The sequence below is a fragment of the Equus asinus genome, chromosome 11, assembly GCF_041296235.1.
Source record: "Equus asinus isolate D_3611 breed Donkey chromosome 11, EquAss-T2T_v2, whole genome shotgun sequence".
NCBI classification, from domain to species: Eukaryota; Metazoa; Chordata; class Mammalia; order Perissodactyla; family Equidae; genus Equus; species Equus asinus.
The window spans coordinates 74503086-74521896 of record NC_091800.1 but is presented as its reverse complement, the minus strand read 5'-3'; the positions used below and the strand labels follow the sequence as shown (position 1 = coordinate 74521896).

The window sequence follows — 18811 nt, the reverse complement described above, 5'->3', positions numbered from 1 at the left end:
TTGGCCCACATGGATGAAAATACTAACAGAACAACAAAAGAAACCTGTCCTTTTAAGATAATTATAAGTTAATATTTTCATTTTTTCCAAACAACTGTCATAGCCAGCATTATTGTTACTTTTAATCTCATCATAAAAGTCAAGTGGCTACACTAGTGCATTCACATGAAAGTTGATTACATGTTTACTTTGGAAGTATTATTTTTATCAAGCCTGCAGCTTCTTAATGATAATTGTAGAAATTCAAGAACTACAGGGATTAGTTGTTTCAAATAATAGAAATGTAATTTTTCAAATTCTTTGCATTCAACAAGAAAAGATAATATCTTTATAGAAAGGACATGAAGGCTGTGTGCCTTTAAATACACTGTAAAAATATTTTTAACTACTCTATAGAATTGGGTCTGTGATAACTTTTTTCTATTAAAAAGACTCCCACCTTTATTAAGTAATGTTTGTCTTCATTTACTATTTCTTTATATACAACTTGTTTTTGTATTCTCATTCTGGTATCCCACCTTGTTCAATTGTCTGAATTTTCCTTTCCCATTTTCTATTTATACTGGCATCCTATTCCTTGTAATTTAGCACATCAGTTCTAGAATAGACACACTTTTTACTGCTCAGGAGAGTTAGTGAAAAGCAAAAACGAATTTTATTAGAAATATTTAATCACATGTCACTAGTGGATCTGGAGTAGATATGAATCTTTTCATCCATTAATCATTTATGCTTCATATGTAGAAGAGCATTCCATGAAAAGGAGGGAGGATTTGAATACAGGAAACCAGATTGTCGGCACTTCCTTTTTTAAATTCTAGTAATGATATTTTTAGTAACACTGATGCTGAGAGTAACTAATAATATAAAGTAGACTGTTTTTGCATTTGCTATTGCTATATGACATGTCAATATTTTTCTAGCCATTATGTTTATTTTTTAGACTTTGGACATTGCTTCTTTTTTTAGTTTTTCTTTCAACTTTTAAATTATTCTTTGTTTACCTACATTTTACTCCTTTTCAATTTCTAATCTTTCTCTTTGTGTCTATTATTTTGTCATTTTGTACTTTTAAACTTTTCCCTATCATATTTGTTCACTGATATTTTGTGTGTGTGCTTTATTTCCTCTTTTGATTTAAAGAAAGAGAAGGTAAAACAATTCAGACATAGGGAAGAAAGAAGAAAGAGAAGGTGTTATTCACAAGACCAATGTCAAACATTGTTTACTTTTTGTTTTTTGCTATCAGGTTGAACCTTTAAAGTTATCAATACTTGACCATCTTTGACCTACAAAAGATGTCCGTGTCTTCTGGTTCAAACTAATGTATATGTACCCACTCATTTTCTTTTCCCATTCTCTAACTCTTTACCCATTCTTTGATAAAAAGACATTTTTTTCTTATGTCTTACAGTGTGGGGGTCACGGACTTTAGAGATTCATAAGCTTTGATGTCTTCAGTGCTCTCTGATTTTCTTTGACCAGAGTCTAGTAGAGCATGAAAACTGGTTTTCCATAACTCTGATCACTCTAAGAGCTATGACCCTCTGATCTATCAGACTAGGGGCTGATATCCATTATCACAGAACTTTTCAAGAAAGGAAATGAACTATAGCTGTATGAAAATGCTGCTTATTTAGACTTCTTGGAAAAATAATGTCCTTCAAATAAAGGTTTTATGACTTTTTTTCTACCTTCTTCTTTGGTTTTTGTGATGCCAAACAAGTTGGTTATTTTTAATGATGAGAATCAAAATCAAATTGAGAAGTGTTAAGTAGACACTGTCTTTTAAAAGCATATTGCTTCAGAATTTAATAAGCAACACAAGATTTTCTAAATTATGAAAGTGAAGATGTAGACATTATAGGCATAGGCACATAATTATCTGAATAATTATCTGAATAATTACCTGGTTATCTGAATGATACTAAACACTAAACTGGAAAACTGAGATACTAAAAGATTCTCAATCTTCTTTTCTTTAAATGTATGGGATTCTTTCCTCCTGTTGTGTAACCATGCTAGAAGGAAAAAGAATCTCTGGGTAACTCTTAAAATCCTCTCTAATCTCCCTAAATGTAGGTGAGGATCAGTTCTGGGAATAAAGCAGGACCAGAACCAAATCAGAGCGCCCGCAATAGAGAGACTTAGAGTCCTATGCAAGATCTGGCCCACAGCTTCTTTTCTTACAAGTTACGTTGCATTTTTGGTGCTCTTTAAGCCAGTTTGGTTAGTTTTGTTACCATTTTAACATTTTCAAAGACACAGCAGAACAGAATACAACAGGGTGAGATAAAGGTTCTCTCCTCAAAAGGCCATAAAAATTGTAGGACTATAAAATTTAATAAAACTTGGCAGGATTATAGTAGCTTTAAAAGCACTGGGAATTACTAATTAACTCTACTTTTGTGTCCTACCACCTTTTTAATTGAAAAACAGTTTTTGGGGATGAATTTTAAGACATTTTCTTTTCTCTGGTTCATTATAGTAGTCTTATGAATCTTAAGAATATTGTTAGCACTGAAAAGTTTTCTTTCCAAATGGGAGCGAGCATTAGAGATGCTGACAGACAGGTCCTAATTAGAGCACCGAACTTTTGGTTTGAGGAACTGTGTGACGTAATAATTCACAAACACATTCCAGCTTTTTGATAATTATCTGAATACAAAATAAGGATTAGTTATCCATAAAAAGGAAAAAGAAGGAGAATAACCTAAAAATCACCCTGATGTCACGCTAAAGGTCACCAAACGACAAAACTGTGGCTTGATCCTTCAAATCTTTGTGATTTGAATTCAACACATATCCTACTACTAAATATGAGATTATTTAGAACTAGCTAAAGTCAGAACCATTCTGCTAAGCTGCCTTTGTCAAAATTTCTAGATGAGTTGAAAAGAGGGAGAAAGGCCAGCAGGCAGGAGAACTTGATAGGAATGTTCTCCCAGGCTTTCCAACCTGAGATCTAGAAACCTCTGAGAGGAAAAATGGCAAGAAAATGGTTGATGATGGACAATTGGTCCTAATAGAGAGGATACTGTAGCAACTTGACTGCTTATCATTGGCTTCCATGTGCCCTGGAAGGATCGTTTCCAGAAGGTGGTGAGCGCCCAGGTCATTTCATCACCACACTCATTTACAGGATATATTCCTCTAAAATTCTCAGAGCTTCCTGTCTATCTCCTCAACATCAGCATTACCAGGAACTGTGATATTCGATTAGGGAGTGGTTTTCTTTCCCTCAGCTTGCTTTTGGGGATGCCATGGGGTTTTCCTGTGCTCTGAAACCACACTGTTCCCATTACCAGGCTTAATAAATGCTGCAAGCAGAAGAGGACTATAGAAACATCAATATGCTAGTAGCTATAGCAAGGTTAAACCTCGCGCAAACTAATCCCTCTCACCTCAGAAATTCCCAACCTGGTTACTTGATGTGTAAAAATTGCCAGTCACTCACAGTGACCACCACCCACAGAGGATGGTGGCTCTTACCTTGGCCTGTACCCGAGGGTCCTATGAGGAGCTTTTTAAAAGATTATTTATGCCCTAAATCTGCTCCCAGAGATTCTGATTTAATTGGTCTGGGGTTGGGTATGGCCATCCTATTTTATGAATACAGCTAGTCTTAAAGTGCAGCCAGGGTTGAAAATGACTATTGTATGGAGGACCAGAATGTAAAAGTAGCATGAACATCATTATTCTTACTCCTCTGGGATTTGTGACTTTGCTTTATAATTATGTAAAATACAAAAAGAGTAAAAAAATATAATAATGTCTCAATTAATGTGGATATCTGTGGTTTTAATTAGTGCCACAGATCCATCATGGTCAGCTCTGAATGCTTCCACATTACAGTGGTCATATGGATTCACGTTCTGTTATCATTCTGTATGTTAATAACTTGTATTTTATAATTCAGGTCACAACCAAAATCCTGAGGAAAAAAACCCCAGTATATATTTTCTTAGTATGATCATTTTAAACTGTCATCTACAATTTTACTCTTTCCATGCCACAGTATTTTAGTGAGATCATGATGCACTTCACTTACTTTCTAGAATTATACTATCTGGCCTATATCAAATAGACGGCACCTACAAATACCATTAGGAGTGTATGAAGGTTAGAATAATTAAGCTTGAGTAGGTTAGGTTAGAATAGTTTGCATGGACAGGTATGTTTTTTCCCAAAAACTTTTGCACATAAATCAGGAATTATCCTACGCTACCCATTCTTTCAAAATATAGGGAAGATGGGACAGTTCAGGTGTTCTAGACAAGAGTGAAAATGGCCAATGGCCTTTTCCCATGAAGAAGGAAAACTGAGAGTTACAGTGACACAAGTGCCTCATACTACTCAACAACTCCACACTAATGTTTAATATAAATAATAGAAATAAGCAAACATAAGTCTCATTCCTCCATAAGGATATCCTAAACCTGTAGAATCCTACAGAAGACGGTCCAATGTTAGTTTGCATCATGAAAGCGTATATGCCCTGAGTACTCTTGCAGGGGTAATTACCTATGGCCTGCTAGTTTCCTTTTATCGTTCATGCAGCACAGACACCTTGAGATCTTGGGATCAGTAACATGTAATAATTGGAAGAGAGGGTATCACTTTCCCTCACCCTATTCAGAGAAAACATGTGCCTTGGAATTAAATAGAACACAATTTATAAAGTCTACTTTTGAGAACAGTTGAGAGCCTAAACCTAAGGTATTTTATTTACACATTTACTTCAACATTTTATTGCTTTCATTGCCTGTTCTAGCCTGATCCTATTGCTTACCATTAGACTTTCATTAAGAACTTGAAGGGGAGTAGACAACCTCACTGTGGATAATTAACAATTCTCTTATAAATGTATCTATAAAAAAAATCTCCAAAATCGTCCAGCAGTTATCACCAAGAATGATGCTAGAACACCCACCACACAGTCAACACATAACCCTGGCATGAAAATGCTTTAAAGGAATGTTAAGACTTAAAAAATCAATTATAACGTTGCTGTGTGCACTAGGTGAAAAATATATAAAAACGCTTTTTTTGTTAATAGGGGAAGAAACAAAATATGAAACGTAAATGAGTTTGTATCTCTGAGGTGGGTAAAATTGAGCACTTTTCCCTCCTTTTATTTTAGTTTTCACTCATAGCTTTGTGAAATATTAATAAAGAAAATCGTCTTCTAAAATTTGCATGCCATTCAGCTTGATTGGTTCTTTCTAAATTTAGCAGTTTGGCAGGTGCACATCTTTTCTGGGCTCTGCTGGCATACTGTGTTGGTTCTGCAAGAGTGATTTAGTATGGGAATTATCTTGTTAACTTCTAGCCTGTCCCCCACTGCAATGACAAGGCACACCTTCCGCATGAAAGACCAGAATAAATGTTCAACTCGGACTTTTAAAATTCTACTCTTTGAGAATCTTCACAGCTGATTTTTTTTGGTATCCGATGGTGTCAGAGACTGAGAGACTAGAATCGTGATTATAGGCTTGATTCTGTTTATTATCCCGCCAGTTCTTCAGAATACTATAGGCAGAATGCTAAGAAGCTCCACAAATTAAAGCTCAAGTGCTAATTTTACCCATAGCAAAAACTCCTTAATTATAAAGAGAAATAAAAGTTAATTAATTGGAACTTCTCAGAAGAATGTAACAAAGGTGATGTTTCTTAAATTTAAAACAGGAGAGCTTTGCTCCTTCTGCCCGTTCACGATAGACCATGTTTATCTTTACAGCATTGTTCAACCTCATCCCAGTGGGACTGCGCGTTGTTGCCATCCAGGGCGTGAAGACAGGGTTGTATATAGCCATGAACGGAGAAGGTTACCTCTACCCATCAGTAAGTAACATGCCAAAGATACTGGCCATTCATTCAGTTTGCAAAATAACAATAGCAGCAACAACAAAAGTGAGAAAGTTTTGTGTCTGTTGATTCTGCCATTTTTGCTTTACTATTTGACCTTTGCTACAATGCTGTAGGAGCTGTTTATGCATTCCTCATCAACGTTTGATAATATCAGTATACCAAGCAGAAGAGTAATATTACTTAAAATTGTGCATTTGCCATATTTTTTAAATGACCTCGTTCATAGAAAATTGAGCAATTTTGAAAGAGTTGATGTTAATATAATCTTTTTAATTTCTCTTTAGAAATGTATGTCTTAGAGAGTTTCTTTACAATCTTTCATAACAAGAAACAATCAATGTGAATTCTAAAAAAAGACAAAATTTAGAAGAGACTAGTTCTTTTAAAAATAAGAATTCAAATTGTGCAAATATATTACTGGGAAAATACGTTTAATATCAAAATGAGTATCGCATTTAACTCTAAGCAGGTCTCTCTGTTTTGTGTTAATGTATATTAGAAGTTGAGCACTTTTCCAGCCTTATAACCTTTTTCTGGAATATTTACTATTTACAAATAATTTGCATTCAGATGTGCTATATTCATACATTATATACAGTTAGAATTCATCTCTGCCACAGGTTCATGCAATAGAGATTTAGATGAAGGTACCCCTTTCGACTATCCTTGATGCAAAAATTGATAGATTAAAGTGATACCTCAGAGAAAAATGCTCTTACTTGGGTTTGCACGTCATCTTCATATAAATTCTTTAAAATTCTTTTGTTGTTAAATAACATCATCAAAAAAATTACATGTAAACATACACACATCACTCTCACACACACACACACACACACAAAACTTAAGCAGCAACATTCTCTGTTGCCTCCCATGAAAAATGATATATTTTCTTCAGCAAATCTGGGAAATCCTGTCGGAGGAAATGAAATGCGAGCTACGTATTCCCTTTGCGGTGAGCTGAAAAACGCAGGCTCTTGCTATTTTGGAACCTTCATCTGAGCTCCCTGCGGGGTGTCCCTGAGCACAGTCCTGGGCCTCACATTATGTAAATTGCATTCTGTTGCACAAGATGAATATTCAACATATTGCCAGCGAGATCAAGCTAGGATTCCCTATCTCCCCTTCAGGAAAAATCCAATTTAGACGAAGATCATTTTCTGGAGATGCCTTATTTCAGATATAAGTCAATTTTATTGATTTGACATTTATTCCTGTATTTTTTGTTTCTTTTTTTCCCCCAAGTAATCTTTTAGATGCCTAAAAATTATTAGATGCAGTATCTGCCATAGCCTCTGGTTCTCAATTTCTGTTGATGATTTTATCACGTTGTTGTGCTCTGGGGCATGTGTTGATATCAGGGGAAATTTAAATCTTTGTTTTATCTTTTTGCTACCGAAGGAGATGCTTTTTAATTTTTGCAATGAGGTGGTGAATGTATACCTTTTTTTGAAGGTAGGGTGTATCATCTTGAACATGTGTCTTAGCCTATAATACAAGTACTGGCTATTTTCGGTGCAATCGAAGCAGTGCAGCAGGACTAGAAGTGAGGAAGGCATGAACTGCCCAGTCTAGTCCTTGGCGTCTGACTTACGTATGGCCTCCGTGCCCAGGAAGCAGATCTATGGGCCACAGCATCTGCCCCAGGATTTGTTCCGGTAACAACTTCAGGCTTATTATGAACCCACAGTTTTCTACTCTCACCTCCCTGATTCTCCAGTTCCTTGGCTTCTGGGCCTCCTTTCTGGTGTTTTGATTCTCTGACTTACAGATCTTGATTTTCTCCTCTTCCTGTTTTTGACTCTTTGCACTGAACCCAGCATCTGGTAAGGGGCACTCTCTTCACCGAGCCCTACCCTAGGAGATCCCCTCTGCCCAGGCCAGGCCCTTACAATCCTCAGCCATCTTTAAGAAGACTTAGACAAAAATCAAAAGCAATTTCCAGTCTTGACTAATACTCAACAGTTAAAGTGCTCTGTCTATTTCAATATAATGAAATTTGAACTTCAAATATTTCAGTGAAAAGAATGTTTTTCCACATTCAGTCCAAATTCCACATTCAATATAATTTGTATTATATTATAAAATAATAATATAGCACAACACAATATGACAATTATTATACTATATAATAATACTGATAGCTCTCTTTGTATAATAATAATAATAGTTAATATTTACATAGTACACTCTGCCTAGCACTGTTCTAAGCACTTTACAGTCTTAGCTCATTTAATCCTAATGGCAACTGGTTAAGCAAATACTGTTGAAATGATGAAACAGATGCACAGAGAGTTTAAGAATCTCTACAAAGTCATCCAGGTAGTAGATAGAGAAGACAGGATTTGAGTATTATCAGTCTGACTCATTAGCTTACATTTTTAACTGTTTCACTGTACTGCTTCCATGTGGCAGACATTTTTCATAATATGGTCTGGCACCTATTCTAACAAGAAGTTATAAACACATGACAACGCAATGAAAACCTTTAGGGAGTTGTTACCTAGGAAAGAAACTTCATTTCACTTATTAAGAAGTACAATTTGAAATGTAATCTGTTTCCTTTGGAGATTCTTGAATAAAAAAAAATTATAGAAAGTTATATTTACCCAGGAAAAGTTTGATGTTATATACTGAATATTTAATATTCTTAAAATTTGTTAAATGTAACATCTGAGCTTTCAGTTTTAGAATCTATGACAAACACAGTTAGTCCACCTAAGACGTTTTGAACTAAGTTGCATAAATTTTTTTAAAAGAAAAATCCAGTGAAGCTCAGATTTAAAAAAAAAAGTTAAAGATTTAAGTCTAGGAAATGAAGGAATCTGTTTTAAGCTTATGCCCACCTTAAAAAGATCAACTTAATGTTTGTGCAGTGTAAAGTAGTGTCTAATATGGCACCAGTTTTATTGAAGATGCATAGAGTTAGAATGTAGACAACAAAATACTCAGATCGTTCCGAATGAATTCTGTTAAGTGAAAATCACATTAGTGATTTTGACTCGAGGTGTATATTCCTCTAATTGTTTTCGTGAGGGGACTCTTGTGATCCCTCACCACCCAAATAAAGATATTCAATTTGTCAGATAATTCCACCTCAGGGAGACCAAAAAGGTATCTCAACTGAGAAGTAAATAATCACATTTCCGATGCTGAAGGTGCTTGTTCCCTGTGGAATCCTTTCTTCAATATGACAATAGTCATTTCTTTTGTGGTCATAATGATTGTAACACGTTACTTGAACATGTATCTCAGGAGGATATCTAATATCAGTATATCTAATATCAGATATAAACAGTTTGTTTGAAGGTAGACCATAGGCTGCAAGGTTGCAGAACAGAAACTGACAAGGAAATACTTTTGCTAGAGAAGTAGTTTAAAATGATGTTTAGGGAAAACAATGTATTTTGACCAACTATAAACTATTTATAGTGCTGTGAGGAACAATCAGATTTTTTTTCCTCTTCCAAACAAACTGTGACTTTGAAAGACTAAGAAAATCCTCCATAGGAAGACAAGGTTGAATGTAAACACTGAAGAAAAACTTTGAATGAAAGAAAAATATCATTTATCATGTGGGCAGAGATAAAGAATAGTTGAACTCAGATTTTGTTTCTGATACAAGAAAAGAAAGAGGGAGAGGGAGGGAAGGAAGGAAAAGAGGCTGATGACACAGTGGTAAAGCCCTGGGTTTTTTTCAGATCACCTGGATCCTGGATCAGACAGCCAATACTTGTATCATGTCCTGGTGTCTCTGTCTCTCAGCCTTCTCATCTGTATAGTTAAAGGGTTTCGCTGGATGCTTTAAGTTAGTTTGGGGGTTTAAAATTCTAGTTTTAGTCTGATTGATTTTTTTGAAAGATGAGGTTAAAAATGTACATAAAATGTTGAAAGAGTCATTATTGCTGTCTTATCACAGGCTGACATTTATGAAAATATTATTTTCCAAATGGTGCTATAAGTGTTTCTATTACCCAGATGCCGGCATCTGGGGAGGCTGTAAGCCCTGGGGTTACCCTAAAATTAATATTTCATCTGAGTCTTTTAACTAAGTGATGCAAGTAGAGAGGAAGACTTTCTCCTTTCATGTAGATTTTAAAAGTGAATCAGGAAAATGCGTTGCTACTGTGTTTTGCAAATATTAGGGCTTATAAGAATCATCTGGAAAGAGAGGAAAAATACAGATTCCTTGGATCAACCTCTAAATCCTTCGGTTGGTCTGGTGGGAGGCCCAGGAATCTACAGTTTAATAAGGAAGCTCTTACCTCCCCACCTGTCCACTGGTGGGTGATTCTAGAGCTGGTTACCCTGTAATCAGCAACCACATGGCAAGCATCATTGCCATGGCTGGTGGGGGAGATGATGGTAGCTTTAGACCATGGTGGTGAGAGTAGAGTTGGTGAGAGATGGTAGATGGACTAACCAGGCAGAGAAACCAAAATTGAGTAAAATGAAATATTTAGCTTTCCTAACATCAACCTCTAAGTTGAAGTTTGCAGGAATTTCAATCAGTTCTGCACTCTTCTTCACTAATGCAGCAACCCAGAAGCCCTGGGACGTCTGGATACTATCACCTCTGTGTGCTGGCATCAACTCACCCAACTATCAATACGCAGTGAATGTGTAGGGGGAGATGAAATGTTCTTTCATTAAAGAAAAAAAGATTAATGCTATGTATTCTGTGAAAAAAATTTCAAGGACCTCAAAGTCTTATCTACTCTGCATGATATAGTTTTCTGATATTACTGTCATATCTTTCAGAAATGTTTTCATGAGCCTCCTCTACAAAAATGGTTCCACCTTCCCTCCTGTGCGCCAGCAGGCATCTCTTACTTATGTGTCTTGATTTGTGTTCCTGTCCTTCCTCAACTTTCCAAGGGCACCCAGAGAGGAAAGCCTCAGAGCTCCCTGCCGCATTCCACCAGCAATTGTACATCTTCCTGCAGCGCCCATAGCTCTAGCAAAATGGGATGGAATAATGTTATTTCCTTCTTGACATTTGCTCCTGTGTTCATTGCTCAAATTTGGGGCATAAAAATAGAACTGCTTTGTTTTTTCACAGTGTGGTACCTAATTTCTCTCAAATTCTTTCTGTTCTTCCCTGAGAGTTACGCACACAAAAGCATACACAATCACTCACCTGTATTTCTGTGTTCATGGAGTATAGTGTGAGTTATTTGCCCATTCCTGGGACCCATTCTATCTCTGAATAACATGTATGGACATCCACTCTCAGGACACTGCTCACTATTTATCCTAATGCTGGTAGAGTTATCCTGTGCCTCCTAGCGTTTTTTTCCTTAGTTCCTAGGTAGTGCATGGGATTAATTAAATAATCTGAGTGACAGTGACCATTACTGGCCATCAATATCCATTGTAGGTGAACCAAGGGCCTCAGTAGCATCTGAGGACTGCTTGTTCTTGGGACCAGAGTTTTGTTCTTTGATGTGACCCTTGAGAGGAGGGAGGCAAAACTATAACCAAGCAGGATTCTAAGTTCATCTGGTTGCACAGAGGTGTCCCTTTCAGAATGGAAATTCTTCCATCTTTCATCCTTCATCTCTCTGAATTGGTCAGTTTCTTTATCTTAAAAAGTCTATTAAATTTGAGATGATTATTAATGTCTCTGTTATTCTTACAATCTATGACTATGCATGTTTTTCTGTATAAACAATATCTAAGACCTTTTGGGAATATATATATACATATATAATTTTTTATATATATTTGTGTGTTTCATTGGCATTATGCTTAAATTATACACACATTTATTCACATGATTATACTTCTGATCAGAGTGTTTCTATTTCTTTTTGTGAAATGTTGAATAATATTTTTGAATTTACACCTATTTTAAAGCTTTACTTGCTACACTTAAAATATATTTCTTTTTTCATTGTTTTCCTATGGTTTATCCCCTTTATGACTCAGTTGGATATATCACCCAGACTGAAAATGGCTATTATTCTTTCTTGGTATTTTGGCTAGGACAATTTATACTAATAACGGAGCAAGTATGGTACTTCAGTTAATTTCCCTCCAGTATTCTTGTAATTCCCACAACACTGAACACCAATGCGTAGAATATAATTGCTTATGACAAAGGCAAGAATGTCATCATTCTACTTAGGGTCGCTGACTAGAAGGAAAAAGCAATTGAGAAACAAATGGTAGATTACATGGAACTATTTTAAGTAGACTTTTGGACAAAAGAAAAACATGAAACATCTCATTCTTCTATTGTTAGATTGATAGTAGGCAATAAAAAGAAATAGATGTTCTTTTTGGCTACCCAAGTTCCAGTGTCATTCTATGGAGTATGAAGGAAGGAATTGGGATTGAGGTGGAAAAGATGCTGAGAGCTTAAGAGGAAGAAGAGGAGAAAAAGAGAAATCAAAAGAAAAGGAGATAGCAAATCAGTAGGAAGAGGCCTTAGGCAGCATTAGGGAAAGGAGAGAGAAAAGAAAGAGAAAGAAGGGAGGATGGGAGGACGAGACAGCAAAGGAAAGGAAAAGGAGAAGACACATCACAAGGAGAGGAGAGAGGGAGGCCACATCTTCTGCTCACTCCATCACGTAACTGGAATCCAGCTGACTCTAGGCTCTGGCCTCCAGCTCTAGGGTGGAGAAAATAAAATCCTCTCTCTGGAAGCCCAGTCCCATTTCCAATAACACCCAAGATACCTTTTCTGCTCTAGCCCGATGACTACTTTCTCCTATTTCCCCTCCTCCTATTTTCTCCTCTCCAGAATGCTAGCTATGCTTGGTTAACGGTATTCTCTAAGCAAGGAAACATTTAACTTCTAAAGGATTATACCTGCGACAGTGAGAATTAGTGGAAAGAGATGAGTGGCAGTGTGAAAACCATTGCAATAGTTCAGGTGAGAGATTCTGAGTATATTCAATGGAATATTCGTCATCCCTAAAAGAGGATATACTGCCATGTGCAACAACGTGGATGAATCTGGAGGACATTATACTAAGTAAAAAGAACTGCGTGATCTTATTTGTGGAATATAAACAAGTCAAACACAAAGAAGCAGAGACTTGAATGTTGGTCGCCAGGGGCAGGAAGGGAGGGGAAATAGGAGAATAAAAGAAAAAGAGAAGAAAAAAAAGAGCAAACTAAACAGGGCTTGCAAGCTACAAACCTTTGTTTTGTTTGGGTGGTATAAATGTGTGTGTGTGTGTGCGTGCTTGCATGTGCACTCGCTCGTGTTCTCACTCTCTCTGATCCGAATGCCTTTAGTTGGGACATGTACCCTACAGTTTATAGTCTACAGTGACAGCTAATCCTTAATTTTATAAAGGAAGACACTACACACATGATAACTTTGCTTCTACACACGTTAACTTCGTTTCTGGGCCTGGAGACATTGGTTTCGTCAACCCCTGAATTAAGGGGCTGGAAAGGGACAAAGATATTTGAAAGTGTTTTTGGGGGAAGTTATGGAGAGAACTCCATGGTAGGGGAGGGGACAGAGTCACGGGTCTGTCTAGTCTGACTAACTCAGAACCTGGTGAGTTGTCTTAAGAATGGTGTACAGATAGAGAATTGTTCTGTGATGGATGATGGTTGATTTCCTTTTTACTCGGGAATGTGAGACAAAGATGAAGAAATGGGGTCAATGACATCAGCATGGATGAAGTTAGATGTTATAAAGAACTTTAGTAAATAGCATGGCTTCCTGAGGAAGCTTTCTAATATGTTTTACTTGATTCCTAAGTATCTAGAATCAATAGAAGCAAGTTGGACACTGGATAATAGAGCAGAGGACTAGCTGAGTTAAATTTATAACTTGTGCCTTTATAAAAATGATGCTAATAATATGGGAGGGAAATCAGGTCTTCAGATATTCTCGTGGAGGTTCACAATCCTCAACATACATAAGATTATTCAGACAACATTGTAAATATTCAGATCCCAGAACATTAATCTAAAAGATTCCAAGAATCAGAATTTTGAACGTGTATCCCAGGCATTTTTCGCACCAACGCCTGAAGGAGCATAGCTTGATACACACAAGTCCATCACTGTCTCACGAGTCATGACTTAGAGATTACATGATTTTATATCTACCATTGTTTATTATTATTATTATTATTATCATAGTTTACAAATTCATGGTTCCATTCAAGCCCCTTGAAGTAAGCAGAATGACATGACCGTAAGCAGTGCTCGCCCTTCCCATTGACCAAATGATCAGGGCTTTGAGCAAGTTTACGGAGGGAAGCCCTGACTGTGATTGCTTGCTCAATCTGTGGAAAGAATAGGACAAGAAAAGTGTCTTTGAGCATCAAGATAATATAGAGAAAGGCAGAAATTTTGCTGAGACTTGAGAAACTGAAATAAGAGAAAGTAGAAACAAAGTAAGACATTGAATTTCAAACCAATAACAGCTGATTTGCAATCCTGAAAAAGAGAAGTCATCTCCATCATGTAAGCTCAGGGGAGAAATTGGCCGGAGACAATCAGCCTGGGGCCACTCGGCACCTGCTGACTTGAAGGGGTGATTCAGGACAAGGGCCTCCTCTCAGAGCAGGTTTCCAATGACAACAAATCTAGATTGCTTCAGAAGTGAGCTCTTTTTAGTTTTTAAAAAATTACTAAGGAAATAAATATACCTATATTTAGTAAATCACCTATTTTTCCTAGTCCTCTGTTTCCTCTGGAAAATATTGCTTCCTCTAAGTAGGACCTTCCCACACAAGTCCCATTTCCAGAAGAGAGGAGACTTCTTTCTACATGATCAGCAGGTCTCTGGTGCTTGGCCCACCTTTGAGCGTCTTTTCTGGGTCCCCTATCGATAGTGGGTTGATCCCATGTGGGCCCATCATTATATGGGTTACTTAACTCTACCAAAGCCCATAATCTCTAAGTCACAAAAATGAAACACATATGTCTAACAACAAAAGGATCTGCAAGAAATATATAGAAGACCATTTCTTCTCAGTGTAATTTCTCAACACTTATATATAGGCTGAAGAGTCAAGCACTTGGTAGAGATGTGTATAATCATGAATCCATTCAACAAACATTATTGTATGCCTTCCAGGGGCCAGCCTGGTGGCATAGTGTTTAACATCACATGCTCTGCTTCGGTGGCCCGAGGTTCATGGTTCAGATCCCAGGCACAGACCTTGGCATGACTCATCAAGCCATGCTGTGGTGACGTCCCACATACAAAATAGAGGAAGATGGGTGCAAATGTTAGCTCAGGGACAATCTTCCTCAAGCAAAAAGAGGAAGATTGGCAACAGATGTTAGCTCAGGGTCAATCTTCCTCACCACAACCAAACAGAACAAACAAACGAAAACATTATTGTATGCCTTCCATTGACAGATATTGTGCTGTATGTGCTGGAGCTTTAAAGATAAGTGAAAAATTCCTGATTTAAAAACAAAAACCAAAAAGCCCTGGACATCCAACATAAAAGAGGAAATCATTTGGAATGCATCTTTACTGGATGAATTTTAAGGCTCCTATCTTTTCTCAGAGTCTATGATTGATTATATTTGCACATTTCCTATCACTACTTCAATAGTGATGGATATGTAGGAAGTCTTCAATCTGTAGTTCTCGATTGGATTGATTGTTGTTAACGTGGAATAAATTTCACAAATTTTATTATATGTTCCTTGAGCACCCTCCTGTTTATTATATGTCACTTATCTTTTTTCCCCACTGAAAAACATTAAGCATCAGCAAAGAATGTATGTCTCTTTATTTCTCAGGTTAGAATTGTAGAAAAGCACTTATTTACACATTGCTTTCCTGAAAGAGCATGATAAACCCGCAGAGACAGATCTTGGCTATGCAATGTTTGCGTTCTAACATGGTCAGATTTGCATTAATGAGATGAGTGGTAATGTTGTCCTCACCTTAAGAGAGACTCTCAGGGCAAAAAACAAAAACCTGATTTCTAGTAAACATTGCTAGCACTTGAACTTGAACATTTTAAAGCAAGCACATGAAAAATGATAAGTAGAGAAAGGGCTTTATTATTTCTATATCTTCATAAAAAGGCATGAAATACTTTGATTTTATATTTCCTTTTAGTGTCAAAGAAAAAAATATAATTGCAGTTTACAATTTTATCCTGATTTTTCTCTAGGGTGAAAACTATAAGTTACTGTAAACAGTAATAAAGTTTAGGTTTGATTGAAATGTTTCAATTTTTTAAAATCTGTACTAGTAGAGGGTAAATAGTAGGTAGTAGATGGTGAAAGGAATTTCTATATATAGGGAGTTTTAAAGACTTCCTAAAAAATTGAGTCCTAAAATGCTAGATAAACAATATTTGAGAATAAACTATCTCTTTGTTTTCATTTTCCACATCATGAAAAAATTTCAAAAATCTACGTAAGTGCTAAGAAGGCCAATATGCCACACAGTGAATGACAAATCGGCTTTAACATTAAAGCAATAATTAATAGCTACTAAAATTGGGGGCCAAATTCTGCTTCTTTAAAATTTATTTACGTTTGTGGAAACCCTCATGATTGAAATTGCAACCAACCATTCACCCAAGTTGAGTTGATGGTCTTTCTTTCTGATTATTTCACATTTAGAGAATTTTTCTTCTTCCTACCTCTGTAATGGGAGCTACCTGCCAAGAACTGGGAACCCGTGAACCGTGGGTTCATGGTGGGCCCTAATTTCCTCAATGTAGCCTCAATGATTTACATCCCATTTCTTAGTCACTTGGGAATTAAAAAGAAAAATAATTTATGAAATCATAAAAATATGAACTACATTTTTTTTTCAGAGAAAGAACTATAACAACCTTTATTGAAAAACCAAATTGACTGTTCTTCACATGTTATATACTAACAAAATAACTGGCAAAATTGTTCTTTTGTTGATAATTTTTACTGTTTCCCCTTGCTTATGCTCTCTGTTTCCACTGATTTTAGAGTTATAATACTATTGAAAGAATGATGGCCATTTATTTGACGAAAGTATGATGACCATTTATTTGACTGAAAATACTGGCCCCATTTCCATTCTGATATTACCTGTCAACCAATATCGATGCAACACATGCTAGAACCTAGAGAAATAATGGTGAAAAAGACAGAGATGGCCCCTGGCCTCACGGAACTTACAGTTTCTGTAGAATTGAGTTCCACGCACAATGCACTTTAACCTTGAATGATTTCTGTATGTCATGGAAGGGCATTTTGTGCTCTGAGCTTCTTAGGGTTTCACTGAATATTGGCTGTTTATCGTAAGGTAATGTGTTCAGTTTGGAATGCAAGTTCATAGAAAGGCACATAATGTATTTCTGAGCAAGGACGTAATCTCTTGGGAGTTTTATTTGGAAGTAGATATTGGTTTTAGGATCTGATTAAGGAAACGAAGAGAGATGAGTCACTTAATACATGCCTCATGCAAAGGCGTCATAATTGGTTGTTATTTGCAACCAAATGGGAACTAGATATTTCTGTGAGGTTTTGGAATTGCTACATCTCTGACAAGGTAGAAATATTTTATTTGGTCATTAATCCTGGATTCAGGCCACCATGTAGCAGAAATAGTCATGTGGGCAAACAGGAAACATTGTTCGAGTTTACTTTTAAGCTGGTACAATTAGTCCCTAAAAGTACTAACCTGACAAATGGTGAATATTGGTTTATGTCATGAGAGGAGAAGTTTTTACTGATTTTATGTAATAAATTAACTGTGAATGCCCTTCAAGAGGCATAAAGACAAAGAATTGGTTCTGGGGCCGGCCCCGTGGCCTAGTGGTTAAGTTCGCACACTCTGCTTCGGCGGCCCAGGGTTTTGCCAGTTTGGATCCTGGGTGCCGACATAGTACCTGAGGTGGCATCCCACACCACAACCAAAAGGACCTACAACTAGAATATACAACTATGTACTGGGGACCTTTGGAGAGAAGAAGAGAAAAAAAAAAAAAGAAGAGGCAACATGTTAGCTCAGGTGCCAATCTTTCAAAAAAAAAAGAATTGCTTCTTAATGACTTCCATTAATGTAAACTTCTCAAATTAATTCATTTATCTCTCAGCTATGAGCCCTTTATATCATTGTTTCCACTGTCTAAACCTTATACTCAGTGCATAAGAGATCCTGGTCATGGCAGATTATTGTCTATGGTGAGTGATACTCTGTTATGGTTCAAGAGTGTTGGTTTCTTGGTCTGTACATCAGACACAGCTTTGAAGAAATCAATATCTTTCTTGCTTGTAGGTAATAAAGAGTAAAATTATAACATGAGGATATATTACCTTGAGAGTTGCTTATTTATTGGGGCATCAGAAACAATTGTTTTTATTAGAAGGCACATTAAATTCTCACAATGCAAAGATACAAATTCATTTGCAAGTACTTCCTCTGTAATTAACACTTATTACTCACATTATTTTTGTTATTGTGTTAAATTGTAAGTTAAATGACAGTGAAAAAATTTAAGTTTGGAAGAAATTGTAGCAGCTACTGCATTATTGTTTAAATATTTCCATTTAATACTTTGCTTTCTTATCCCATAACCATCAATTCATGTTGTCAACTAAAATAATCCATAACCAACCTATAAATGAAAATTTGGGAGAGTTTATTCTGAGCTAAAATGTGAGGACCATGGCCCGGGGCCTTTCTTCCCAAAGGAAGAAAGGGAACCAAAGAAGTGGGGTGTACAGAGTGGTTATATACCCCCAAAGAGCATGTTTCACATATGATTGAAATGTCCCTTTTACAATAGTCGTGAGACTGCTCTGTTGGCACAGCAATTGATGGACACAGCAGGTAGGTCTGCTGTCTTGGTGGACACAGCAGGGTGGCAGGTCTGTTGTCTCGAGCTGGGTGGTCACAGGTGAGCACAGCAATCAGTTCCTAGCCTAAGGAAATATGCTTATCCCTAAGGAAATGCCACTGTGGAGGGAAGTTGCACCTTTATCTTAAGGCCATTTGTTCTTGCCA

General features: G+C 36.6%; 1 protein-coding gene across 2 annotated transcripts in view; it reads left to right on the top strand.

Annotated features, from left to right (window-relative positions):
• The window catches only part of FGF14 (fibroblast growth factor 14), a 599216-nt gene that overhangs the window by 474330 nt on the left and 106075 nt on the right, over nucleotides 1–18811 (top strand). For both annotated transcript variants that reach the window (XM_044779731.2, XM_044779732.2), the window contains exon 3: nucleotides 5741–5844. In XM_044779731.2, coding sequence (XP_044635666.1) covers nucleotides 5741–5844 — 104 coding nt within the window. The remainder of the gene's footprint in view (nucleotides 1–5740; nucleotides 5845–18811) is intronic.